The sequence below is a fragment of the Erpetoichthys calabaricus genome, chromosome 17 (genome assembly GCF_900747795.2).
Source record: "Erpetoichthys calabaricus chromosome 17, fErpCal1.3, whole genome shotgun sequence".
Lineage (NCBI taxonomy): Eukaryota > Metazoa > Chordata > Cladistia > Polypteriformes > Polypteridae > Erpetoichthys > Erpetoichthys calabaricus.
The window spans coordinates 28,554,769-28,582,507 of NC_041410.2; the positions used below are offsets into that span (position 1 = coordinate 28,554,769).

The 27,739-nt window shown below is 42.3% G+C and overlaps 1 protein-coding gene across 1 annotated transcript in view; it reads right to left on the bottom strand.

Annotated features, from left to right (window-relative positions):
* Nucleotides 1-19,030, bottom strand: part of snx33 (sorting nexin 33) — a 31,058-nt gene extending 12,028 nt beyond the window's left edge. The window contains exon 1 of the mRNA XM_028822480.2: nucleotides 16,343-19,030. Coding sequence (XP_028678313.1) covers nucleotides 16,343-17,759 — 1,417 coding nt within the window. The 5' untranslated portion in view covers nucleotides 17,760-19,030. The remainder of the gene's footprint in view (nucleotides 1-16,342) is intronic.
* Between the last annotated feature and the right edge of the window lie 8,709 nt (nucleotides 19,031-27,739).

Sequence of the window (27,739 nt, forward strand, 5' to 3'; positions counted from 1 at the left end):
TCGCGTTATTGGCCTCTGAAAAACCAGACCATCAGAGATAGATTTCTGCAGGAATAACCTGATTATGAATATGTAGCCATGTAAACCCATAACCGGGTTACAGTTAAGGATTTTGTAGTCTGCACATGTCCGTTGCACTATGCCAGCCTGCGCACGTACTTGCTTTGCACACACTTTCAGCAGCCGCAGTTAGAAGCGTCCACAAAATACATTTCCAGAGGCAAATGTTCAGGCAATGCCAGTATTCCTTCTCCTGGCTGAAGCAATCCGACTCAGCATTTTACAAATTGCTAAATTTTAGTTGATGAGCTGAACATACAGTGCTAAAACTCAGCAGCACAATCTCAAGAACAGCAGGGTCACACGTTAAAAGTGACATGCATTATATAGTCAGATTACTTTTTAAAGTAACGTATCGAAGTGAAAAATATCCAGCAGCACTGGGTGTAAGGCAAGAAGCAGACATACCAGATCGGTCCTTTGCAGGGCTCAATCACACAGCCAAGTACAAAGAGTCTGCTGCATACAAATCGAGAACAGAAATCAATAAAGTGTCAATTTGACTAAACATATTTACTGTTTAAAAACACAACAAGATTATCACGGGCTGCAATGTACACCTGGTTTCTGCCACAAATCGGGTTATTCACCTTAATCTGGCTATGCGTTTGAATGTAAACGCACTGATGGAGAACATTTTTCATTGCATCTTTCTAGAAGTGTTGTTACTAATAACTGAAGTACTAGGGTGTTGTACTGTTTTAGCCATTAAGAATGCAGTGAAAAGTCGAGCAAAATGACACCTTTTATTGGCTAACTAAAAAGATTACAATATGCAAGCTTTTGAGGCAACTCAGGCCCCTTCTTCAGGCAAGATGTAATTTTGCATATTGTAATCTTTTTAGTTAGCCAATACAAGGTGTCATTTTGCTTTACTTTCACTACTAATAACTGATAAATGTACAAATACAAACATAAATCAACAAGCAATATGACATACCTGAAAAGGCGACTTCGTGACAAAAGTTAATAGAAAAGTAATTTCAAAACAGATCTTTCAATGAGACCAGCCTGAATAATCTCGGTGCTTAACAGATTGTGTAACGCTGCGTTCTGATATTGAGAATTATTTATTATGAAATATTTATTTTCTAATTATACCTGAAAAGGGTCAATAAATAAATTTAGTATGTGCAAGTGATAAGATAATCATGTTGTCTAGGATGCCCATGTGTCATTATGTCTAAAAAATCTCCCAACTGCTGAGAAATAAATTGTCCTGTTGGCAGTGGGGTAAGTCCAGGCTAACGAGGTTAACAGAACTCCTTCTGCAGTTTACCAGCGTTGCTTACAGGGCCACTCTAACATTGTAGCATACCTGCTGCAGCTCAGAGCTGACATTTCTAGATGAACAACTGACACATTACTGTTAGTTACTGTGTGTAGGATGTGCAGAAGCTTTTGGCACTACTAGTGGCAAGATGCCAGTGATCACTGCTGCCAATTCAACTAAAATCACAGGCCAGAGCATGTACCACAGTATTATAATAATACATTTTATTTATATAGCCCCTTTCCCATGCTCTAGGTGCTTATGAGATGAGGTTATTACCATTATTGGAATTTTGCTGTGTTTACGCCATTCACTCAAGTATTTCTCTTAATGTTTTATGTCAGTTGTATGTCGTTCTCCCTTCAAAGTCTGCAGACTGGATGTGTATGTGAAGAATTTTGGACAGCATGGAGGATCAGGCATCCCCGTTGAAAGCAAGCAGATGCACATGTAAATGTTAACTGTTGTTGAGGGTGGGGTGCTGGGGTTCCCTTTCCAAATCCATAGCTGCGATTGTATATTACAACGGAGTAACTTGTGGGGGTCTGGTTAAGTTAAAACTGATGCCTGGCTTGACAGGCTTGTCTTGAATTCGAGGACACCACTTCCGCCACTACTTCTCTCTTCCTTCTTTTTTGCTCCTAGCTAAGCAACACCTACAATCACAGCCACAGTGCTACCCATCCTCACTTGAGCTTTACAGCCAGCTTGCTAACCAGTGTGCTTTGCGTCTTCTTTGGGCTTCACCAAACGTTCTCCTTCCTTTTCACACATCAGTGTAAGTGCCAGATGTGATCGTATTTCTTTTCTCCTTCCCCTTCTTCAATTGTCCATCCACCCTATTACTGCACTGTGGTTAGACAAGGAGCGAAATGGCCAATGTCAATCAGACTCGGACATCTTCAAATGGCTGAGAAATCACACATACGCACATTTTACTTATCTTCCTATTGCAAACCTACTATGCCTACATTTACTGCCAGGAAGAGTTTATAAACGGGACTCTAAAACGTCAAATCTGCTGAAGTTTTTACAAATAAATGAGTTATTATATAAAAGTATTGTTTTCATAACACACTATGTATGATGGATGGAACCATTTACTTAATCTTTTTAACACTACGCAGCACTCTGTCACCATCCACCGAGAACAGTAGTACGTACCGTAAAAATCTATTTACTTTTAAGAATAATAATAATACATTTTATTTATTCATAGGCACCTTCCTAAACACTTAAGGACACGAACAATAGATAAAACTCACATTATAAACAAAACTAAAAATACTAAATTTAAAGTCAGACAGAGCAATTGTAGTCAAAGAGAAAAAGCAGTCTTAAACAAATGAGTTTTAAGTTTAGATTTGAAAAGTGAGAATGAATCAATATTTCTAAGCTCAGATGGTAGTGAGTTCCAGAGCTGGGGAGCAGAGCAACTGAATGTGTGGTAAGACGGAAGAAAGGGACAGTCAAGTGGTTGGAGGAAGAGGATCTAAGGGTGTGGGAGGGAATGGCAACATGGAGGAGGTCGGACAGAAATGGAGGGGCGAGGTTGTGGAGAGCCTTAAAAGTTAACAGAAGAATTTTGAATTCAATGCGGAACTTAACTGGAATCCAGTGAAGCTGCTGCAAGACGGGAGTGATATGGTGAATAGAGGGGGTTCAAGTAATGATGCGAGCAGCTGAATTGTGAATTTTTTTAACCCCCAGAATTGTGAATTTCTTTAAATTTCTAGCTATCAACTTTTCGTCTACACATTTTGTTAAGACATTAAGTACATTGGGATCGTCATGCCTTTCATTCAGTGTCTAGTTCTTGGATAGGTGCTGCACCTTCAGATCATCTTGCTTTCATTTTATCACCAAAGATGGCACCATAAAATAGGCATCAACAAAAAAAGGACACAATTGTGACAAAGAAAACAAGAGCATTGAGTCCATCAAGGTTATTTGGTTAGCCAATAGCTAAATTGTCCCATATTTTCAAGATACGTTTTAAATGCTGTCAATGTTTCTGTGTCCACTACCCAACTTTGTAGTCTTGTTCCAGAATAGATTCCCATAATTCTTTACATGCAGAAGTGTTTCCTGGCTTTTCTTATCTGTAGTATTAGGGTGTTGTACCATGTCAGCTAGGGCTGCACGATAACAGAAAAAATGATTATCACGATTATTTTGCTCAAAATTTTTATCACGATTAATAATGACGATTATTCCTTTGGTAAATGAAGTCTGTGACCAAAGCAGTGTAGCCTCGGCCAGTTATTCACAGATGCTGCCCTAATCATATTAGCTGCGTTGTCCGTTGTGATGCACACAAGTCTTTCTTCCACCAAGCCCCAAGCGGACATTGCTTCTTTGAGGCCCACTGCAATAAACTCCGCTGTATGGTCTTGTGGGAAAAACGAAGTTTGCAAAAGCTTGCTTTTCATCTCAAACTCGCTGTCAATAAAATGAACTGTCAAGCTCAAATACGGTTCCGCAGTTCTGCTTGACCATAAGTCGGTTGTGGCAGCAAAATATTCAAGGCTGAGCCTGAGAACTTCTCTTTCTATTTCTTTTCGGCATTTCGCATACAGCGAGGGCAGCGCAACATTGGAAAAATGGTTGCGTGAGGGAATGCTATATCTTTTATCAAGTGTTGCGATCATTTTTTTAAACCCCTCACTGCTCACGGTGGTTATTGGACACATATCCTTGGCTATATGGTACGTGATCGCCTCTGTTATTTCCCGGTGTCTTTGCGAGCTAGGCAGATATGGTATTGCGTTGAACAATGTCCCTGATATTGTTGTCTGTGTTGTGGATGGCTGGTAATTTTTTGTTGTTGCTGTTTGTGCCTTCAGTCGTTGAAATTCTTGATAGTGTACTTTGTGGTGGCTTTTAAGGTGGTTGATGAAGTTTGTTGTGTTACCTTGGGACGTTTGGATGGAACAGGAGCAAAGTTTGCACAAGACTCATACCTGATCAACATCACATTCCTCGAAATCGAAATAGTTCCAGACAACTGAGTATGACCCCTTTTTAGGAACTAACGATCGCACTTCTGCACGTTGCTCCGCCATCATATGTTTATTCTGACTGACTGTTATTGCTGCTATTGACTTCTACTGCTTCAGAAAGCGCTTGCAATCTAGACGCAGTAACGTCATAGTGACGCAGTCCAATCCGTAAACTCAGCCTATAAAAAACAGTTTGGTCTTTATACTGTAAAATCGCGATGATATTTATTAACTGATCGTGGGTCATAAATATCGTTATCATGAGAAAAAAAAGATTAATCGTGCAGCCCTAATGTCAGCCATTATGAATGTAGAGAAAAGCAAAGCAAAATGACACCTTTTATTGGCTAACTAAAAAGATTACAATATGCAAGCTTTCGAGGCAGCTCTTGATTACCTCTTGCCTGAAGAAGTGGCCTGAGTTGCCTCGAAAGCTTGCATATTGTAATCTTTTTAGTTAGCCAATGAAAGGTGTCATTTTGCTTGGCTTTTCTTTCAATTTGTTTCCCCTTAATTTTGACCTGTTGAATTAACTACTGGATTCACTCTCTAACTAAATGAAGCTAAGTTGGCACCATGATTCCGTGAACGTGCATCTTTGGCATTACACCCTGACACTGTCATTTCGATACTGTACTATTGCAGCCCTCTAAAGAGACGCACAGAGAATGTGCACACTTAACACAGTGGCCATACTGGGATTTGAACCCTGGCTGATGGAACAGTGAGGCAGCAGCACTCACCACTGCATCACCATGTCTCTCATTGACATAACTGACATTAGCAATGTGACAATCATCGGAGTCACTTTTACATTTTTCACAAAATACCTGGGCTAAGCATAGGAAGTTAATCAGCGATGGACTGGCATCTTTTCCAGGGACAACTCCTTACCTTGTTTCCAATGCTGCCAGGAAATGCTCCAGCACCCCATGACCCTGTATTTTGTGTTACTATGGGGATATATATATATTAAAAAGATTGAAAAATATATTCATAATCACAATTGATAATGCTTTAAAATTGAATAATGTTTAAAATTTGGAGACGGCTTAATTCAGGACAGTCATCTACACCACTGATAGTCATGTAACTGTGTCTTTAATGCAGACAGACTTCATATCTTTTTCTTTTCCTTCAAATTCATAAAGGTTAGGGTCCCTGAACTACATAGATGCCCTAGATGTCTGTTCTTGGAAGACAGCAGGCCTATCATTTTTTTTGTGAAAATCCGATCCAAATGGCGCACAAGCACGTTAAAGATTTATACACAAACACTCTGCATCTACAGGAAGGTTGAGATTCAACTGCAGTGGCCGCTGTCCATTTGGGCTATGGACAGGGTTTGACCTCCAGGGCAGAAAAAGCAGTCAAGCAAGCAGTTTCACACTTCTTCCTCTCTTCACGTTTGCATTTGCTCAATCAAGCACACAAACGCAAATACAGCCTGCCTCACCCCTCTTCTCTCACTCCTATGTAAATAGCAGAACAATACGCCTCTTACTTGCACTTCTCCAAGTGTGTCACACCTAGCACTGGGTACATACCATCCCTGCACAACCCAACTTTAACGCAGCGTGCCTAACACAGACTGCATTCAGTGCTAGGGCAGACATGTGGATATCCATCATAAGTATGAGATGAGGCCTCACCTAGACAAGTAGTCACATGGCTTAGCACAAACTTGTCCACAACATTACCACCATAATATTCTCAAAGCCTCCTATCCACTCATTTTCTCAACCAGCCAGTCCAAGGCAGGGTTGCAGGGCAGATGGAGTCTATCCCAGGATTCACTGGACAAGGCAGGAACAACACCTCGACAGGCTGCCACCCACCCACTCACACACAGGACACGTCTTAAAGCCATTTTACTCAATTCAGGGTCACAGAGATTGTCCCCGGAGCACTGGCCACAAGTCAGAGAGGCAACCCTAACAAGGGTGCCAGTTTATTTCAGTCTACTATTCCATACTTGGGCCAGACATTTTGTGGAAAATGCACAGAATAACCCCTGAGATGATCACCACTGCAAGTTCATTTATTTGGCATAGTTAACCTGTTTTCTGGTTTTATTTATAAAGCAGTAGGCGGCCATGCAGACACCCTCATTGGCGCTCACACTGGGGCCAATTCAGAGTCACCAATTCACTTCACCTTCACATGGGTGTGCATGTGGGAGGAAATCCCCTGAGGAAAAAACTCACACAGACAATTTAAGAACACATAAACTCCACAGGGACAATGACTGGAAAGTTTTGAAGCAGCAACACTACTCACTGTGCTACCATGCTGCTCATGTTCCTTACAAAAAATATTTCATTGAAATAAAGAATTTCAGGTTTCTCATTGTGACTTTTGTTTCTCCTGCTCTCAAACATTCGCCTGATCAGGTTGAACCCCTTGTCCGTTTAATGCTGGATTTCTGGATACCAATTACAAACCTCTGCCAGTCACTTCACTCATCTGGAAACACTAGTTATGACCTGGATCACCATATCTGCTGGTCACATAAAGCAGCTTGTGAAGTAAAAGATAAAAAGACCCCTCACACAGAGCATGAGACTCCAAATGAACAAAGGACCAACCAAGTCCCAGTATCTTACATTTCAAGTCAAAGCAAGCTGTGTAATGGGCATACTATCACTAGTAATTGTAATTCTTTGTTCAGAATCCCACTGAAATTGTTATTGCTAAGAGAGTTTGCAGGTGAGAAGCTCATTCTGTCCCTCTAGCTCCCTCGGTGTCTTTAATAGCTAATCCATCTCCATGTCTTGCCTGATCCTGTTTCACACTACGGCAGACTGAGTGTTCAACTAAGAACTGCACAATGTGCTCAAAACTCCAATTATGTTAGGTGCACCAGATAACATTTATACCAAGCTGACATCAGACGTGTGATTGCTACAAACAGATGATATGGCTCAAGTTCAAGGAAAAAAAGTATAAAAGTTCTCATGGGAAGTCAATTTGTTTACCTTCAGTATACGCACCTTCCCGTTTTTAAGAACTTCCCATTAATATTTTTCAAGAGAAAGGTCATGGATGATTACGCATGGGCAAGAATCCAGTCAAAAACAAAAAAAAAAAAAACACACGCACAACCAAAGTTGAAGGTCATGGAATAATCTATGAGAACTCCAAGGCTTCACCCAGCCAGCCATACTGGAAGAGGACATTAACTCTTTGAAAGCTGAATACTTTTTTCAAAAAACACCTGTTGCTGCATGCTATGGGTGCTGTCAGCAGCGGCTGCACAGGGTTGGCTAGACGGCCATCAGGAATGCACAGCAGCCCAGCTGCCTGGCTTTCAACACACAGCAGTGGCAGTCACAGTGCAATGCAATCTGGTTTGTACCTCTTGTTATTGTAAGTGGCGGCCGTCCCAGACAAACATGGCTGCAGGCGCTTTAGTTACACAAATGTCTTCAGCACCATGACCAGCTAATGCTGGTAGCCTCAATTTCATTTTCAATCGCCATCTCCGGATCACTTGCATCAAAATCGGAATTGGACAAGTCAGAGTGTAATTCAGCGATAATACACAAAACATACACATTTGCTTTGGTCTCTCGCCAGATGTCAATGCCATTTTGGAGGTTGTTTGCTCTACGCTACTCATGCACACGCAGGGAACCGAGGTCAAATCAATGAAGCTGACGTACCTTCTAGCAAAGCGAGCCCAACTAAAGCATAACCGTGAGTTTTGTCGCCATTTACAGCGGATTACTGTCCACAACCCCTGAATTTTGACAAAAATCGACATCTGCCCTGAAAGAGTTTTTTTATTTATTGATTTTTTTTTTTTTTTTTTTTTTAAAGAGTTGCTGTGCTCACTAAGTAAACCTATTTAAAACAAATGCAAGGAATACAACATTAAATTAACACCACACATATTGAGTAATTCAACAAAACTTGGGTGTGTCAGAGTGTTTGAAGTTTAAATGAAAATGTGCCAACCAGGCATAGTTTCTATGTACTGTTGTAAAAATAAAAAGAAGCTGAAAGCCACCAAATTGAAACAAATGGAAATGCCAAAAGGCTGCCTGGCCATTTTTTTTTTCTCTCCTTGTGCATGCAAAAAGCTTAAAAGGTTTACTATGAAGAACACAGCCTAGCATTTCGTTTGGCTCGGATATGTGCCATGACTTCTGCTCATCGTCACAGTGGCAAATGTGTGAGGGAGCTGGCGCTATCAAGTCACTTGAAAGCAGCCTTTCCAAAGCAGTTGTGAACTGTAAGCATTACATGAGGAGTCAACAATTAGGAAATGCGACAGGAATGCTGTGAAACGGCTCCTAATCGGTAAGCTAAAAAGAAGTGTCAAGTCACTCTTTGTGATTGTTTTTACATGTGCACAACGGCAGAGAACAATATGCAGTGAAACTGGAGACTGCCATGTCACACACGAGCATCTATTGGTGAGCTCATGTCTCCATGGCAACCAGGCTGATCCCATAGACACACAGAGCATAATAGAAGCAGCAGAACTGGAAAGGCTGGTTACTCAATGGAGCGAGGCCCGCCCAGCGCATTCCTTGGTAAAAGGCAGCAGGCCAAAGGGAACAGATCACTTGAAGCTGCTTCCTCCTTGCCCTTACTGCTGCTCTTTTGACAGTCAGCCTTAGGGCACACGGCTGCAGTATGCTTCCATATTCCACAGAGTCGACTTCACTCACTCCTGTGTTACTGTAGCAGTGTGAGAAGGCAGAAAAGACACACACACACACAAGGCACACTGGCAATCTGTTGCAAATTTCAAACACAAATGTCAAGTGAAAAGTAACAACAGAAAGTTGCCAAGTGAAGTTAATGATACTTGAGGCTAGCTCTGTTTCTTTCCTCCCTCCCAGTACGAATTCCAAATCGCCACGACAGCAGAAAACACAAGAATGAACTCCCATCATAGTGGTTACCAGGACTTGGGGGTACCCACAGCAAGGTGGTAGGTTCAGTTCCCAGCTTCATGTGACTGGAAGAATGTCCCATCACCTGTATCTGCAACTGCTTACCTATGAAAGGGCCTATTTAAGATCAACTCTGGTCCTCTGCAAAGTTTCTTTAGCTCGGAGTGACTACCGTCGGCCTTGAAGGGCCACAGTAGCTGCAGGTTTGTGTTTCAACACAATTTCTTAATGAGAAGTCAAGAATTGCTGATGCAACATTTTTATGCTTCATTCCAGTGGTCTCACTTGTTAATTTTTCCCACCCTTAATTGCTCGTTTTATTCTTTAAACAGATAAACTGTTTTTAAACTCATTATTAGAAATAAGGTGGAAATAATAAAAGGAACAAGCAGTTCTCCATCCAACATGTTTCCATTTACACCTTTGTGTATTTATCATGAACTATCTGATTTGATTAAATACTAAGAAGGAAACTGAAGAAAAAAAATGTGAAGGACTGAGAATTTCTATTTTTCTTAAAGCTACAAATCATTTGGATGAAATCCTTCAAAAAGGAAAAGAAATCGTATTACAATATAAGAATGACCTGACCTAGCACTAACAATCCATGAAATAAAATAAGATCCGTTATTGGCAAGGACTGGTTAATAATTAAGTAACTGGGATGAAGTAAAAACCTGCACGCCCTCCAGAACCGTCGATGCCCACCCCTGCTTTACATCATTTCAGAATGACTTCCTCTTAAAAAGGCCACTTGACACCTTACAATGAAGTGAGTGATCAGATGGCCCAGGTTTTTAACTGCATATTTCTCTGCAACTATGAATCACTTAAAATGGCAGAATGTCAGAGGTTTTTACCACACAGCAGAAGGCACACCCAAGTGGCAGCTCTGGCAAGTATAAAAGTGCAAGCCTGTCAATATACTATTGCCATGCATAAATGTTTTTATTTTGAAATGATAAAAGCAAAAAGTTTGTTCTTTTAAAATACCTTCATTTTTAAGATATTCTGAAAGTACAGCAGAATATACAGCGATCAGATATACAGTAAATGCAGAAGAGAACTTTGTAAAGCTAAAGAAATGCATTTTCAGCGCCAAATTCATCAGTTTCCTAATCCTGAAGCTTTACTACACACTTAAAACTATTACTGGTGAATGGGGAAAGAATCAAACAGGCAGTATTAAACTTAGCTTTAGTAGTGAGAGCACCTTGTGGGCTAACGAAGTTGCAAATATTTTGATTATTATTAGCTCATCAATGTTAACTTTGATGTTTTTTACTGTTCAGTTTCTTTTAATGCAGCGTCTAACTTTTCGTTTTTTTTATTTACTCAAAATGATTTATTGGCTGTAGTCCCATGAAAGCATACGGATAGTTTTAGTCCTTTGTTTCATCATCTTGTTAAACTTTCTATTCAACTGGCAATTTTTTCCCTCTTGTTGGACAACTGCTCATAGTGTTCTCTTTTTTAAGCAGATGATCCAGCCCTGTTTTCAAATGATAGACCTCTCTGTATTCTCCCAATGGTGTCCATGTCAATGGAAAGAAGTCTTGCTAATCAATTAACTGAACATCTTGAGAGCAAGACGTTACTTAGTGCATTTCAATATGGTTTTCAATCAAGCAGAGCTACAAGGTCTACTTTATTTATTGAACAAATGTACTCCTGGGCGGCACGGTGGCGCAGTGGGTAGCGCTGCTGCCTCGCAGTTGCGAGACCTGGGTTCGATTCCTGGGTCCTCCCTGCGTGGAGTTTGCATGTTCTCCCCGTGTCTGCGTGGGTTTCCTCCCACAGTCCAAAGACATGCAGGTTAGGTGGATTGGCGATTCTAAATTGGCCCTAGTGTGTGCTTGGTGTGTGGGTGTGTTTGTGTGTGTCCTGCGGTGGGTTGGCACCCTGCCCAGGATTGTTTCCTGCCTTGTGCCCTGTGTTGGCTGGGATTGGCTCCAGCAGACCCCTGTGACCCTGTGTTCGGATTCAGCGGGTTGGAAAATGGATGGATGTACTCCTCTCTTAATATTGGTTATATAACTAGAGCAGGGGTGTCAAACTCCGGTCCTGGAAAGCCGCAGTGGCTGCTGGTTTTCATTCTAACCCTTTTCCTAATCAGTGACCAGTTTTCACTGCTCATTAACTCCTTTTCCCTTCATTTCAATAGCCCAGTTTTTAAGGATTCAGTCCTCTGAATTGATTTGTTTCTTCATTAAATGGCAGCCAAACAGAACTGAGACGTGAAACGAGCCAACAGATGACCAGCTAAACTGGGATTTCCAACTCCAAACAGTTTCTTAATGAGAAGCCGATTCTTGCTGTTAATTAAGCCCGTTATTTAATTTAATGGCTTGTTGCTGCTCTCATTCTGCCACAGCAGATATTTCCAAATTTGTCGATTTTTCTGTTTTTTCTAAGAACACCATCACAATGTTTTGGTGACCTGAGAGATCAACCTTACTGAGACCATCACCTTTCTTTATTTTTAGATATTGTGTGATGGGCACAGGTGAGCTGGTCATATGGTGGCTCGCTTGATGTCTCAGTATTGTTTGGCTACTAATTAAGGAAAAAGACAATTAAGGGGCCTGAGTCAAGTTAATTAAAACTAAAGCAAAATAAGTTAATTAGCAATAAAAATGACTCACTAATGAAGGATGTACCCATGGTCCTTTATCTTTTGTATAAAAATTATCCTCTTTTTATAAATACTCATCTTTTATTAGAGCATTAGAGCAATCTAGACGAGAACAGGCCATTCAGCCCAACAATGCTCGCCATCCATCCATCCATCCATTTTCCAACCCGCTGAATCCAAACACAGGGTCACAGGGGTCTGCTGGAGCCAATCCCAGCCAACACAGGGCACAAGGCAGGAAACAATCCTGGGCAGGGTGCCAACCCACCGCAGGACACACACAAACACACCCACACACCAAGCACACACTAGGGCCAATTTAGGATCACCAATCCACCTAACCTGCATGTCTTTGGACTGTGGGAGGAAACCGGAGCGCCCGGAGGAAACCCACGCAGACACGGGGAGAACATGCAAACTCCACGCAGGGAGGAACAATGCTCGCCAGTTCTATCCAATTCTTGTTGGTCCGTAAAGTCCTACCACACTACTTGGTCACTTATTTGAATTGTCTACAGTTCTCTAAGTTATGAAAACTTCCCAATGTTTGTGTGAATTTCACCCTTAACAAGTCTCCGACTGTGTCCCCATGTTCTTGATGAGCTCATTTTAAAGTAACCGTCTTAATCCACTGGACTAATTCCCTTCATAATTTTAAACACTTCAATCATGTCTCCTCTTCATCTCCTTTTGCTTACATGCTGATGATACAGTAAACTTTTCCTCGGGTTGAATTGTTTATGCTATTAACTCAAACCTTCTTTCCAGTCTTGCTTTACTGCATGCTTGGTTACAGTTGAATCATTTATCTACCAATTTAAAGAAAACTGGATGAACATATTTTGATCAATCGTGGATAGTCAATGAAATCTATCAATAGCACTGTTGTATAACCTTCGCAATTCAAGCTTTAACAATATAGTAAAAATATTCAAAAATGTATTAAGAAACTGAATCAGAAACTCTTTTCTTTATAATAACATCAGACCACATCTCTTGCTGTCTTACTTACCTCCAGGCAATTATACTTTCCAGAGTTTCTTAAAAACTCCCAATTTGGTCTCTTACCACTGAAAAAATGATTTAAATTGATTTAACGGCTTTATAACAGGCGTCATGTTAAACTCACCGTTGTACTGCATTATCTAAAGCTAAGTCCTGGACTCTTTCTAACTACATAAGTAATTTGGTAATCAGATTTGAATTTTCAGCTTCAGTATAATTACATTTCTCCTTTACTTTGTAATTTAGATCCATGACATAATACCACAAGATAGGAACGTGTTACGAGGGCTATCACACATGAAGTTAATCCTATAAGAAATTTTAAAATGACTATGGGCAAAGATCTTTTTCATATTTACACAAAAATCTCGAACTAGAATTTCCCATAATATTAAGAGAGTTAATATGTATTTTTAGAACGAGTAAAAAAGATAACAGTTTCTGCTTCAATGGTAAGAGTTGTGACCATTGCTTTGTTATTGATTTATTTTCTAAATGTTTACATTTTAAATCATTTATATTCCTCATAAATTTTCTTTTGCCTTTGATTTGTGTCTCTTACTGCTGAAGTACAGGGTGCTCCGGTTTCCTCCCACAGTCCAAAGACATGCAGGTTAGGTGCATTGGCGATCCTAAAAATTGTCCCTAGTGTGTGCCCTGCGGTGGGCTGGTGCCCTGCCTGGGGTTTATTCCTGCCTTGCGCCCTGTGCTGGCTGGGATTTGCTCCAGCAGACCCTCATGACCCTGTGTTAGGACAGGGGTTCCCAAACTTTTCAGCTCACGACCCCCAAAATAACCGTGCCAGTGACTCGTGACCCCCACTATCCTCGGAAGTGGTTAAAATATACAAATGTTGCGCGCAACGGTGCACATGCGCCAATAGGCCTATCCAAACATGAGTATGACAACATGAAAGAACACAATGGTCTAACAACCATATAATTTATTTTAATAGTAATTTACTCATTTGTTTAATTTCAACAAAATATCCTTTCCAAACAAGAGCATGACAACAAAAAAGAACATAACGCTCTAACAACCATATAACTTTTTAAAAAATTGTTATTTACTCATTCGTTTAATTTCAACAAAACACCTCACCTAATGAGATGGGTGGATTAATTTCTAAAAAGTTTAAAAAAAGTATTTGATTTCTTGGAAATCATCTCGCGACCCCTACTTTGGGAACCACTGTGTTAGGATATAGCAGGTTGGAAATAACTGACTAACTGAAGTACATGGATACTGCTATGCAGTATTACTTGTCTTGGTCTCCTTCTTGTTTCTTAGAAAGTCAAGGCTGAGGGGCTGTCAAGAGGCAGGGCCTGTTAAAGCCCATTGCAGCACTTCTTGTGCGATTTTGGGCTATACAAAAAATAAATTGAATTGTATTGTATTGTTTCAGCTGCTCCCATTTAGTGGTCACCACAGCAGACCCTCCATCTCCATCAATCCCTGTCTTTTACATCATTTTCTGCCACACAACTGCCTTCATGTCCTCCCACACCACATCCATAAACCTCCTCTCTAGCCTTTCTCTTTTCCCCTTGCCTGACGGGTCCATCCTCAACATTCTTTTCCCCTCATCTCTCCTCTGCGTGCACAAAATGATCTCACCAAACTGTCGTACGTGTGCAGAACCGAGTCAGGCCAGTAGAACTGTAATGTGTTTGGAATGGTACTTTTAAACTTAAGACAGCTCTCTTAAAATTGCTTTATCAAATTCAAGGTTGAGGCATGGCTGAGCTTACCTTGGCAGTGCTGGGTGTGTTCCAGGAAGCAGACTGGGTCAGGGTGCGGCTCTTGTTCAAAAAGTTTTAAGATTAGGCACCTACTGTAAATTTTTTAGATTAGGGACCCTGGTGTAACTGGCCTTACCCCCCACGAACCTTAAGTTCAGGGTTTGCAGTAATGGGTAGGCCAGTCTAAAACAAACAACAAGAAGGAGATGGCGTCCGCTTTCTGAACATGACCCCAGGGTGCTAATCCATTGTAAGGATATATCCACAAGTCCAACTCAAAAGGCACATTTTGCTATGAGTGAGGAAAACCCACAGCGACATGGGGAGAGCAGGCAACATCCGCACAGACAATGACAGACACAGCAGTCACACCCAAGAATGCTGCTACACTGTGCGTCATCATCACACCCAACAATTTATGAAGGTGCAATTGAAGAGCTCAGTTCCAAAATCAGCTAAGTTCAAAAGATAAATTTGGGAGATAAATAGGAAAATCTGGGACAGTAAGCAGATTTTGAAAGTAAATCCCTAAAACTATAGTGCTACACTGTTGCAATTAGCAGGTTTTGAAGCTCAAAACATATTTTCGGCGCATGACCAACTGCATGAAAAGTCACAATCACGTGTTCACTAAATTTTACCAAAAGGTGTAATTAGATTTTGGAACTCACATCTTCAATTTCATTTACAAACTTCTTTCAGAGGCGATACCCTGCAACAACACTGGCATTTTAAGAATCTGCCCTGACCAACCCACCCACCCCACCGTCACCCACCACTGCTGCAACACAATGATGATAAGTGGAAATCCACTTTACAGAAATATAATAACTAACCAACGTGGCACATTCTACATGTAGAAGTGTAGTGAAAATTAAAATAAAAATGGAGTGTGACTGGAATGTTGAAAGGCAAGTGCATGCCAAAGCAGCACATCTTTGCCAACGACTTGTGATGAAGCTTGATGTAAAGATACTCCATAAACTCAGACTCTCTGCAGTTTATGCTAAAAGATCCTAAATGCTGTAGTGACTTTAACAGAGCACTCCATCACCAAGCCAGTGGCACCAATGAGAGGTGTCTGCAGATCAACTTCTACTTTCATCATTTTGGTGGGTTTGATTTATTACATGTACCCGAGTGGCAGTGGGAGACCAGTGAAAGTCACTATACTGAATCGAGTATTGCTTATTAATTGAAGAATCAAAGTTCAGCTGAGAATTGGGTCTGTTTGAGCGCACCTCACAAAAAAAGGCTGAACTTCCACTTTCACTTCACAGTGAGACATGAAAACAAAAAGAGAAACATCTGTAAAAATGAAGGCACCAACAAATCCTTGTGTATATGACTGCAACAAGAAAAGCCCCCACTGACAGGCTAGTTAAAAAATTTGGCAACTCTTGGACCACCACATGCACTTCTTTTTTTAAATTTTACCTAGAAACTAAAACTGCTGCCTTCCCGACACCTTTCCACAAATGTACAGTAGCCCTGGCAAGTGGCTTATTGATTTAAACAACTAGACGGTAACGGACCCAATATCAGCAGCACAGAACAAAATATCCCGTTGGAGTCTCTGCCAGCATCATATTCCCATGAGGCTTCTCTAAAACGCTGCATATGACAAAGCACAACCCCAAAAGTAACAACGCCAACCTCCACCCTCTACTAATAAATTAAATAAAAAAGACTAGGAAATGAAAAGAAAAGAACGCTACCTTTCTGAAGATGGATGATGTCTGGGAAGTTGGACAGTAAACCCTGGTACAAAGACAGCTTGTCCAGCATGTGGTACAAATCATTCTTGGGCTGCTCTGCAAACAATTCTCCAATAGCCTCGTACGTTTGGCCAGTGGCCGAGATGGCTTTGTTGAGGGCATCGGAGCAGTTGGGTGGGTCCAAACCAAAAGCCTGGCTCACTGACTGGAAGGCATTTCCAAGCTTACGGAATTCCTTGCGGAAGCCACCCACGTGCTTGCGGACAAGCTCCGTAGCCACGTTGGTGAGCTGCAGAACGCTGTCGTCCATCTTCTTCGCAAACACCTTGAACGAGTCAACACGCTCCTCCACGTCTTGCAAGTCCTGATGCTCAGTCGGAATCTGGACAGTAAGCAGAAAAGTTGCGCCTACCATCTCATCTTTTTCAGCTCGACGCTTCCCCAGTTTCCACTGCTTGTCATCGCCGCATTGTAGAAAGTGCTCAAAGCCTTCATACTGTGAGAGGACCGGGTGGCTGGTCATGTGGTTCATCCAGAGGATGAGCCTCCTCTTACGCTTTTCAATAAAATCTTCTTCAAAGCGACCCGTCGCCTGTTTCTCAGGTAGGTGAGGCACAGAGATGACTGTGAACTTGTGAAGTAGTCGGTTATAAAGCCAGTCAAAGTGCTTATAGCGTCTGTAAACTGGCCTTGCAGTGTGGCTCGGGGTGACGCGGTAGGAAATGTAGGTCTTAATACCTTTAAACTTGGTCTGTTTGGTGGGCTCCTCAATGGAGCACATGAACGGCTGAGGATTGGCCTTCCACTGTGGACCTTGCCCGCTCATCTCAATTGTGTATGATTCTACATTTTTAGAAATGACTGGCACATCCCCCAAAACGAAGGCCTCTACGCCTGATCGAACAAAGTTCGAGAAGCGGTTCAGATTCTTACCCACCATACTACCCCTCTTTGAACTCGATATACTGTCCTGATGCTCCAGGGTGGGTTTAACCCTGTACTGCACACTGGAATTGGCAAAATGCGGCTTGGAATATCCATTGGCGCCATCCTCTGGTCTAGACTGTTCCTCCACTACAGTGGAACTATCATCCCAGTCATCCCAGTCGTCGTCATCCTCGTCATCGTATCCTCGTTGATGGTAGAAAGGCGGCGAACTTGCAGCGCTGAAGAAGGATGCATCACTGCTGCTAGATGGGCTGGCGGAGTAGTCCACAAAGCCACAATTAGACTGCGGTTTAATGATTTCCACATAACTAGCAGGAAACAAGCCCTTCTCGCCTCGACTGTTCTGACCCTGAAGCCATCCATCCAGGGAGTTCTCATCAAATATGACAAGCTCCTCGTTTTCATAAATACTGATCTCCTCTTTGTTTTCACTTTGGAAGCTGTAAAGTGCCTTGGCTTTTACAGACATGGTTATGCCAAAAAGGTTACTTTTTCCAGTAAATCTAAGGCTTCAGATAAAGTTAACAAAACGTTCAGCAAGCCTCCTGCTGAGCAAAAAGTGATATGCAGTGGCCCTCCTCATAAATAAATAACAGCAGAGAGGAACTGGACGGGGAGGCTTTGTTGAAGTTACTTTTCTCAAAAAAAAAAAACAAAATATGTAAAGGTCACCCGTCTAGGAAGAAACGAAAGAAATCAAACAGTCAGCACTTTAAAATTTCGGAATGATCACGAACAAGTCATGGAATTCAACTGTCCTTTTACATTTCGGAATGCTCAAGCCCGCAGAAAGTAGGCTTTGCTCCAAGTGAACAAAAAATAAAAAACAACAATAAATGTCAGTGTGTTTAAACCCTTGGGATCAGCAGGGTGTCACCAATGTCCTGTGGCTCTCACACGATTCTATCCGCTTGTTATTGGGACGTGTTGAAAATGAGGCGCAGCTCATCTAACTGAGTAACCCGACACGGACGTCCCGTTACCGTGCGATTTCACAAAAATAAAGGCGGATTCGTGTCAAAGACAGGTCAGGCGATCGCTCTCCGCTTGCGTTTCATGTTGCACTGGCGGCTCGTTACCCGACGCGAGCCACGGAGTCGGCGGCAGGACGGAAAAAAAAAAACGGGGGTGAGAGCGTCACGTCAGCAGCGACTTTACCTCCAGCCAGGCCTCCCGATAATACGAGGCGCAGTCGGCGGCATGTTCACGAGAGCACCGCTGACACCCGGGCGCGTGCCTTCATCCTGGCGCCTTGCCGGTTCCCTTCTTTTTTTTTCCCCCCGAAGCTCCAAGACAAGTGAAACAACAACAATCCCCCACCCCAAAACAAAAGTCAGCAGACAAGCTGTGGCGTCCGACTCGGAGACGAGTAGTTCGTATTCCCTAGTGCATTGTGGGTGACACACGATTCCTTTGTAAAGTCGCTTCCTTAAACAACAAAAAAGCGCCTTCCTTCCTCTCTCTCCTATTTTTCTTCCAGTGGGAAAGGTCCGTCGTGAATGAGTCTCCACGCCGTTCTCATTCCGGCCTCATCGTCACGATTAGGCGACTTGTCGGTCCGAGGCGAGTGCAATACTTTCCATGACGTGTACACACTGACAATGAAAAAGAAAAGAAAAAGTTTTCTCCTTCGGGATCGAAAGCCAGCGAAGGGACCAAGCGATTCTCCTGCCCCCTAGTGGCCTTCACTGTATGTTGAATTCCAAATCGTGGTTTGACAGACCAGAGCTGCGATGTTCTCGCCTCATCACCTTGGTCACGTGGGCCCATCGGGGCTACTCCTTTCCATTTTTCCATTTCCGGATTCCAGTCTGTCCAATCGTGGGCAACGGGGAGACAGACGCTGTCCCAAGTGGATCGGGGGCAAAGGCAGGAACAAATGCTAGACGGGACGCTGGTCCTTGGCACTTATCCACTGTCAGTTCTAATTTTATTTACAGCCAAAGAAAATATTTGCATATTCCGCACAGGCTGAGATTTGAGCATAGCGTCCTGGAGCTGTGTGAAGTCACTGCTAACCACAGCGGCACCGTGACATCCTCGCTGGGTTTCTATCCTGTTTAATTCTCTTATATTGTACCAAACAAATCTACTTAATTAAATTAAGGGTCGCAGGGGACCGAAGCTTATCAGGGCAGCCACTGCACAGTTCAGACCGCGGTCAACACACTGACACTGGGAAAATAACTGGGAATAATCATTTGCTTATTTATCCACTTACAACATTCGTGATACAATTGGTTACATATCTGTTACTATTTCCAATTGTTGCAGCACAGGCCTGTGAAGTGGCAGCACGATCGGAACCCACGGCCTCAGAATCTAAGGTCCAAATGCCTTAAGTCAACTCAAAGCGAACTTTATTGTCATCTCAACCATATATAAGTATACAGATAGACGAAATTGCGAAGCTCAGGGTCCACAGTGTAAGAACATGAAGTGCAAATTATAAGTTAAAAATAGAATTAGAATTAAAATTAAAATACAAACAAGACAAGACATTGTGCAAAGACAAGACAATTAAGTAGCAGCAATGTTGACGTATAGTAAGCAATATGAACATTGATGCAATTTATGGTATTTGCATCTAGATACAAAAATAAAGTCAATATATACGTAATATAATAAATAAATAATAGATATAGATAATACAGAAATGATCAGTGTATGATAATAGTTGTTTAAGACGTGTAAATAGGGTTGCCACCCGTCCTTTAAAATACGGAATCGTCCCGTATTTGAGAATGAAATTGCGCGTCCCGTTTTGAATCAATACGTATGCGTCCCTTATTTTTTTGTATTAAAAGTGGTAACCCTACGTGTAAACGATGACAGGTCAGGATGTTTCACAGCAGAAGGATATCAAGAATGTCAAAATACTTAAAGGTCAGTATGAGATTTTCAGTTCTTTTCTACATGCTCACTAGTCTTTGCAGAAAAGTGGCTCACATGTATAAAAGTTCAGTTTTTAGAGGTGGTTGAGGCAGTGTGGAAGATCCCAGGGGGCAGCCTGGTGTTAAGAAGTCTGACCACTTGATGCTGTCTGACTGATGCTGCAGTATCTTTTCTTGGATGGCAGAAGTGTGAAAAGTTCATGTGAGGGGGTGTAAGGGGTCCTGCACAATGCTGCAGGCCCTGCAGACACTGCGTTTGTAAAATATGTCCTGTAGTGAAGGGAGAGGCACCCCAATAATGTTCTCTGCTGTCTTCACTATCCTTTGCAGGTGCATGCGGTCGGATATGTTGCAGTTGCCATACCAGACCGTGATGCAGCAGGTCAGAACACTATCAATGGTGCCTCTGTAGAACATGGTGAGGATGGAAGGGGGAAGACTTGCTCTCTTCAGCCCCCTCAGGAAGTGTAGTCTCTGCTAAAGAAACTAAATAAAGAAAAAACTGAAATGTTAGTGATTGGCAATAATGGATACAATGAGGCTATTAGAAATAAACTGGATACATTAGGATTAAAAGTCAAGACGGAGGTAAAAAGCTTAGGGGTAACTGTTGACTGTAATCTGAATTTTAAATCACATATTAATCAGCATTTTTTCATTTAAGAAACATAGCAAAAGTTAGACCTCTTATATCATTGAAAGATGCTGAGAAATTACTTCACGCGTTTGTTTTCAGTCGACTAGATTACTGTAACGCACTCCTCTCAGGAATACCCAAAAAAGACATAAATCGTTTGCAACTAGTGCAGAATGCAGCTGCTAGAATCCTAACCAGTAAAAGAAAATCTGAGCACATTTCTCCAGTTTTGATGTCACTACACTGGTTACCTGTGTCATTCAGGATTGACTTTAAAATTCTGCTTATCTTTATATATAATCTTCATTTGGATCTTGATCTTTGTTTGTCTGCGAATTCACTGCCTTGTGTGGTGTTCCTGCTGTGTTCAGTAGAGGGCAGTAGTGATGGAGGAGGACAGGAAGTGAGGGGGAGGATCGTTGGATGAGGTTGGAGTGTGGTGGTTAAAGAGGATTGAACTAAAGGAGACCACGTGCTGTTTGTACTGGCTAAATACACAACACCTTGGTTGTTACTTTTGTTTACAAACACTGTCGATACCACTCTTTGTGTTTAGATCTGGCGTCGACACCGTGCTTGTGTTTAGATCTGGCGTCGACACCTGCTTCATTGTCAAGACTGTGGTTTTTTGTGTTTCTATCGACCGTCGTTGGCAGCACTTCGTCCAAATCGAATGTTCACCCACTTCTTGGAGTCGGCAGTCAGAGTATATAAGTCGGACACACTTCTGTGATTTTCCATCAGTCGGCGTTTGGAGTTCAAGAAAGAAGCATTGGTTCTTCCTTACTCTTTGGATTGCCACAAAGCAACCTGCGAGATTGGAGAAAGGTTGAGAAGAGATCGTGAGAGGAAACGACAGCGTCATGTCTGTGAAGGGCTCCCTGTTTAAACGCGGCTGCCAGTCGTGAACTGGGCCCTTCGTCGCACAGCATTATGATTTTTTATAAGGGAAACAAAATTACAAAACAAAACCCATGGACATTGATTCGATAGGAACGGCCTACTCGGAATCACTGACCGAATAGTAATTATGTGGTGGTGGAGGAGCATTTCTGCTTCTCTCCGTTCACAGTCCGTCTCGTTTTCATGACGCTGTTGTTTCCTCTCACGATCTCTTCTCAACCTTTCTCCAATCTCGCAGGTTGCTTTGTGGCAATCCAAAGAGTAAGGCAATATACATGGAGCAATGGTTATAAAAATGGGACACATAGGTATCCAGGCTCTTTAAAGCATAAATAGGGATCACTTCACTGACATGTGAGCAAGCCACGGTACAACTGTGAGACGCGCAGCACTCGCCGGCTACAACGTAACAATAATAATTTCCGGAACATGCTGTTACGTTGTCATTTATTATACCCACTGTCTTTCTTTCATTCATATGTTACGTAGGCACGTACCTTTTATCTTCGGCAATCTCATTCTCTAACCAGGCCTCAGGAGCTAACCAGCGTAACACTGTCCACCACCCCTTTCGTTATTCTGGCACATTGTTGACATCCGTGAGTAACAACAACGTACTTAACTGGAAGGTGGTCTACGCATGCGTGGAATTCGCGGACAAAGATCAAGATCCAAATGAAGATTATATATAAAGATTAGTTAATTTAAAGCACAACAATTTTAGTTTGAATGTCTGTGTTTTGAGGTGTGACTGCAGTACTACAGTCTTCAGTAGTATAAGCCTGGAGGAGATTCTTAATGCAATGCCTATGTTTTAGCTGTCTCTCTACTGCCATCTAGTGCTTCTTCTTCTAATTCATTCGCGGACAAACAAAGATCAAGATCCAAATGAAGATTATATATAGAGATGGCAATCACTTTTATACTCCGTGACCCTGAATTGGGTTAAGGGGTTTCAGACTGTTATGTTGCCTAATTTCCCCTTCTTATATATTAACGTCTGTGTGTGGAAGTGTGTGTGTCTGTCTGGCCCGGAAGTGAGAGCTGGAGTCGGGGTAAGGGCTCTGCCGGTGAGGATACACAAGCGAGGCGAGCACATCAGCAAAACAAAACATCCGAAGAGAGAGTCACTCACTTAGCGGCTAATACAGAAGCGAGGCAAGCACATCGGCAAAATGGTATCCCTTTGACTTTTCCTCCCGCCGCTAATACACAAACGATGCGAGTACGCCGGCAACATGAAACCGCCTAGGAGAGAGCTGCCCAGAGAAGTTCCTTCCAATTACCTGACATCTCTACATTTCAATTTTTCTTCTGACGATTTCAATACTTTCTAGGAGGCTTACACAACATTATAATTACCTCCAATTTGCTAACTAAATGATAAGGTACAACTTTGAAAAGGTGTTTATTTATTTAATTTTTTTTGGGCTGTACTATACATTACACTTGTAGAGATCAGGAATGATCACGATGATTTCAATCCTGCCCGGCCTATTTCATAAACAAGTAATCTTCAGATTAGCTGTGATTATCCTCTGAATCGGACGGATCTGCTTTTGATGCCAGCTTGCAAGCATGTCAGTGTAGCTCTCTTTCTCCAGTTACAGGGAAGCACGGCAGTAAATAGACCACCAATTGTCAGCTTACTGTCATGACTGACGGCAGATTAGCTTTATCATTAAGCCGTCTCTGTTAACACATCTCTGTGTGGACTTTGCACATCTGCTCCATGTACTAAACCTATGATGTCAGCTGTTCTTGTATCCCAGATCCTAGTTTACTTACTGAGTTCTAATCATACAAATTAATGAAGTAAAATAGTAAATAGAGGAGCTCAACTAGAACAATCAATCGTATTTCTTTAGGTGCAAGCGTCTTGAAGTCATTCTTTACATTAAAGTCTCAAGTACTATCGTGCCTTCATATGGCTGGTGTATCCACATAGCAAACATTCACAAAGGTGCATTTTTATTTTGACCATGAGCCCCTGCTGACAACTTTAGAGGACCAGGAATGTAACAGGCAGCCAACCCATGGGGGTTAAAGTTCTTATATGGAAGGGGACCCATCATTTGTACAGCTATTTTAGGCGAGTAGTCATTCCGGTCTTTGTTGATACACCTGACCACATTTTTCCAAAGAAAACATTAGTGAAAGTTGTGCTTCTATCCTCTTGGTACGTTTGCACACATATTTGAACTCCTTTGTCACAGAGGATTAAATGTGAATGAGACATAAATCTTCCAAACCGGAGGTTAAGCCACCCTAACCAGGATCATTTGTAGGTTTCTGTCTGCAGTGGCTGTGGTGTAACCACAGCTGAGGATATCACAGCTTTCTGAAAGACACGTCAGTCTAGGACTTTAAAGATCAGCAGCATTTTATGCAAGGCTGGTGACTTCAGACTTTTACTATTTTTTTTTCCTTCTATGCAGTGCGCTCTGAACATGACATTCAAGTTTTGCCAGATCTGAATGCTTCTGTAGTGTGTAATGGAAACCTGGGCACCAACAAGCCCCAAACCCCAAGTGTGAAGACACAACCACAGTCCCGGGTTCAAAAAAAGGATGGTTTTAATATCCACAATTCCTTAGTTAAGTGCAAAGTAAAAAGTAGAAAGCACAGGTTCTCTCTCTCTTTTCCAAAATTCACTTCACAATACCTTCCCTCTCACCACCGCACTGCCCTCCTCCAGTTGAGTGTTGCCTTCCTTCCTCCGAGCTATGACTCACCTGAACATGGGAGCGTGTGCCCTTTTAATCTGGACCTGGGAGTACTTCTGGTACCAGGGGTCATATGGAAGTCCAACACAGCAGGGAGCACATCTCCCTACAGCAACCCACTTGTGGCACCCATGGACCCCAGCAGGGCTGCTCCGCTGGACACCATCTCCCAGCATGCCCTACTGGTTTCCAACTGGGTTCTAGCATTCAGGGACACTGCTATCTAGCATCCTGGGGGAATAAAGAGTCCCCAGCGACATCTTCAACTTCCAAAGGGCTGGCTGTCCATCCCCTCTGGCCATCACTTCGAGGTCTGGCACCTTTCTCTCCCCTGGCCGGGATGCTTGTCTGCCTGCTAGAAGCCTCCTGTCCGGGTAAGGAACCATCCCCTCTTCTGGTTTGGATGCCCATCCAACCCATGTGGCACTTTTACGCTCTTGTTGTTTACTATCCCCATGTAAAATAAGTCTTCTTCTCACCAGAAACTAGTGAATGGATTGAACAATTAGGGGCTATCATGCAAGCTTTGGTTCTCCTGAGGAATTAGAGACTTGATGAACTCATCAGTGCAACACAATGGTGCAGTGGCAGTAGCTCCAGTTTCTTTCCACAATCTAAGGTCATGCAGGTTAGCTGGACTGGCAAAGCTATGTGTCTTTCCTGTAGGGGGCGATAGCTCCCTAGTTGGAATAAGTTCTTTTGTAATTGTGGCGTTTTAAGTAACCCGAAACTATACAGATATAATATTAAAAGGCGATATCTCTCCCATAGTGATATGGCGGTAAGAAATCACATAAGAGAAAATCCCTTAGCTTTCTTTAATGACGGTTTACACGGCATTACAGACAGAGGAAGCCAAATGACAATACTTTATCAAGGTGGGATCTCGATGTGTACAGTCTGCCATTTTCCATCGCTGCGCTGGAAGGGTTTTCAGGACGGATGATGTAATCTTCCATCAGTCCATCGGCTTCGAGGTTTTTGGCTGCTGTCCAAGTCTTTTATACTGTTTTCTCCACGTGTAGGCCCTTACTTAGGTTCTAAACAAGGCAAGGAGAGGAATCAATTTCATCTCTAGCATACAGAAATAGTACAATGCCCATTTTCATAGTTGTACCTTTCTCTCTTCAAATGCTTGCCTAGCAGTTCTAAATGCTGAGAGCCCCTGTGTGCTAACTTTGGCCTGGCCTGTACATGTGAGTGGATTTATAAAATAATTTTTGTACAGAGCACAGTGACATTAAACTTATATTCTGATTACAGTATGCACCCTGCTATGGATTGGCACCCTGTCCAGGGATGGTTCCTGCCTTGTGCCCGATGCTTGCTTAAACAAGCTCCAGCTTCCCTGTGGTCCTGCTCTGGATAAAGCAGGTTTAGCAAATGGATGAATGGATTTAGAGATCCATGAATTCATGAGTCACAATATTCTGTGATAATTTATCACCATTGTGCTCGTTTCCAGATTTCTTTGCCAAATCTCTTTTTTGTGCATCATATCTTGATGAATCTGGGTAAAGACTCCTTTTAGCCTCTAAACTTTTTCTTTAGACAGCACTGTAGGCGCAGTGGTAAAGAGACCAGGCCAGAGTTCATGTTCCAGGTCCTCTCTGTGTGGAGTTTGCATGTCCTCCCCATGTCTGCGTGGGCTTCCTCCGGGTACTCCGGTTCCCTCACGCAGTCCAAAGACATGCAGGCTAAGTGGACTGGTGATCCTAAATTGGCCCTTGTGTGTGGATGTGTGTGTGTTTGCCCTGCAATGGACTGGCGTCCTGTCCAAGGTTTGCTCCTGCCTTGTGCTAGCTGGGATAGGCTCCCGCGACCCTAAGCGGGTTATGACTGACCGACTTTTTCTGTAGTTTTCTTATGCTGTTTGTTTTCTCCCTGTTGCGCCCATTTTGTTAGCTTGCTAAGGTAACTAATGCAGGAATCAAAACGGAAATTCAGTAATCGCCTCCTCCACAGCATGCAAGTGCAACTGCAGGAGAACCTGGCAACAGCAAGGAAAGCATTAGTGCTAATGACACACATTTATTCTTATACACTGCCTTTCCATTCACCTGCCCAGATGGCTGCATGCAGTATGTAGTGAAAATAATCCAAATATAAGGCATAGCGGTGTGATGGTTAGTACTGCTACTTCTCAGCTCCAGTATCTTTGGGACTGATTCTTCTCTGTATGGAGTCTGCATGTTCTCTTTGTCTTTTTCTCTCCGGGTATACCAGTTTACCTCACACATCCTAACGACCTGAAGATTAGCTTAACCCTAACCCTAACCTTAACTCCAGATTGGACCAATGTGGGTGTGTGTAAAAGTGAACCCTGAAATGGAGTGGCACCCCTTCCAAGGCTTGTTCCTGCCCTTCAGCTGATGCCGCTGGCATAAGCTCCAGCTTCTCGTATGCTTGAATTGCTTTCAGCCAGTTTGAGAACGCTGTGTTATAAAGCACAAAATATCATAAAGAACTAAATAATGATGACCTCAAATATGGTCACAGAAATATACAATTATATTCACTTTTTCATAAATGAGAATATTAATATTCTGAAAATTTAATTCATCAAAAAGTCTGAATATCCTTCCAGCTTTTTTTTTTTTTTGATTATTCACTGGCCCTGACAATATGGCACTGACAAGCTTTTAACATCAGTGAATTAAATCTTGATTGTCCTTTGTGACTCTCCAAGCTAATTACAGCTCTTTTCTTCTCTGTGTATTTTTTTTCCTGTTAAATTATAAACACATTCTTGATCCCCTTCTAATTACCTTAATCAGATTCAAGTTAAGCTATATGATTTTAACCGCAGTGTCATTTTCCTAATTAAAAGTCTTTGCTTTTACGACGCACAGTGTTCTACTGTACTTACGGTTTGAATGCAGCAGGATGGTGAACTTTCTCAAAGAGTCGCCCGTCTCTTGCACAATTTCTTGTAGCCCAGCTGGTTTAATGCCCTGTGATTACTGGGAAGTCTGGCAGCAGGGGGTGAACAAACAGACCAGTCTGGTGACGCCTCCTGAGGTTAACAGGAGCTGGGGGGCCGATGTGCTGGCAGGTGAACTAAGGACTGCTATCCAGAAAGAGTGACAGGAGGGCCTCTATGCTGCAAAGAGATTGAGAAAGTGTCAGGAGACTTGAGAAACCACGAGCTCGAGAGAACAATTAGACACACAGCTGCTGGAGTGCAACTTGAGGTTCATCACAAGTGCAGGTAAAGGAGTAAAAGGCTTTAGAAAGTCTTTTTGGCATTTCATCACACTTTTTGAGATGAAAAGTTAAATGTATATCA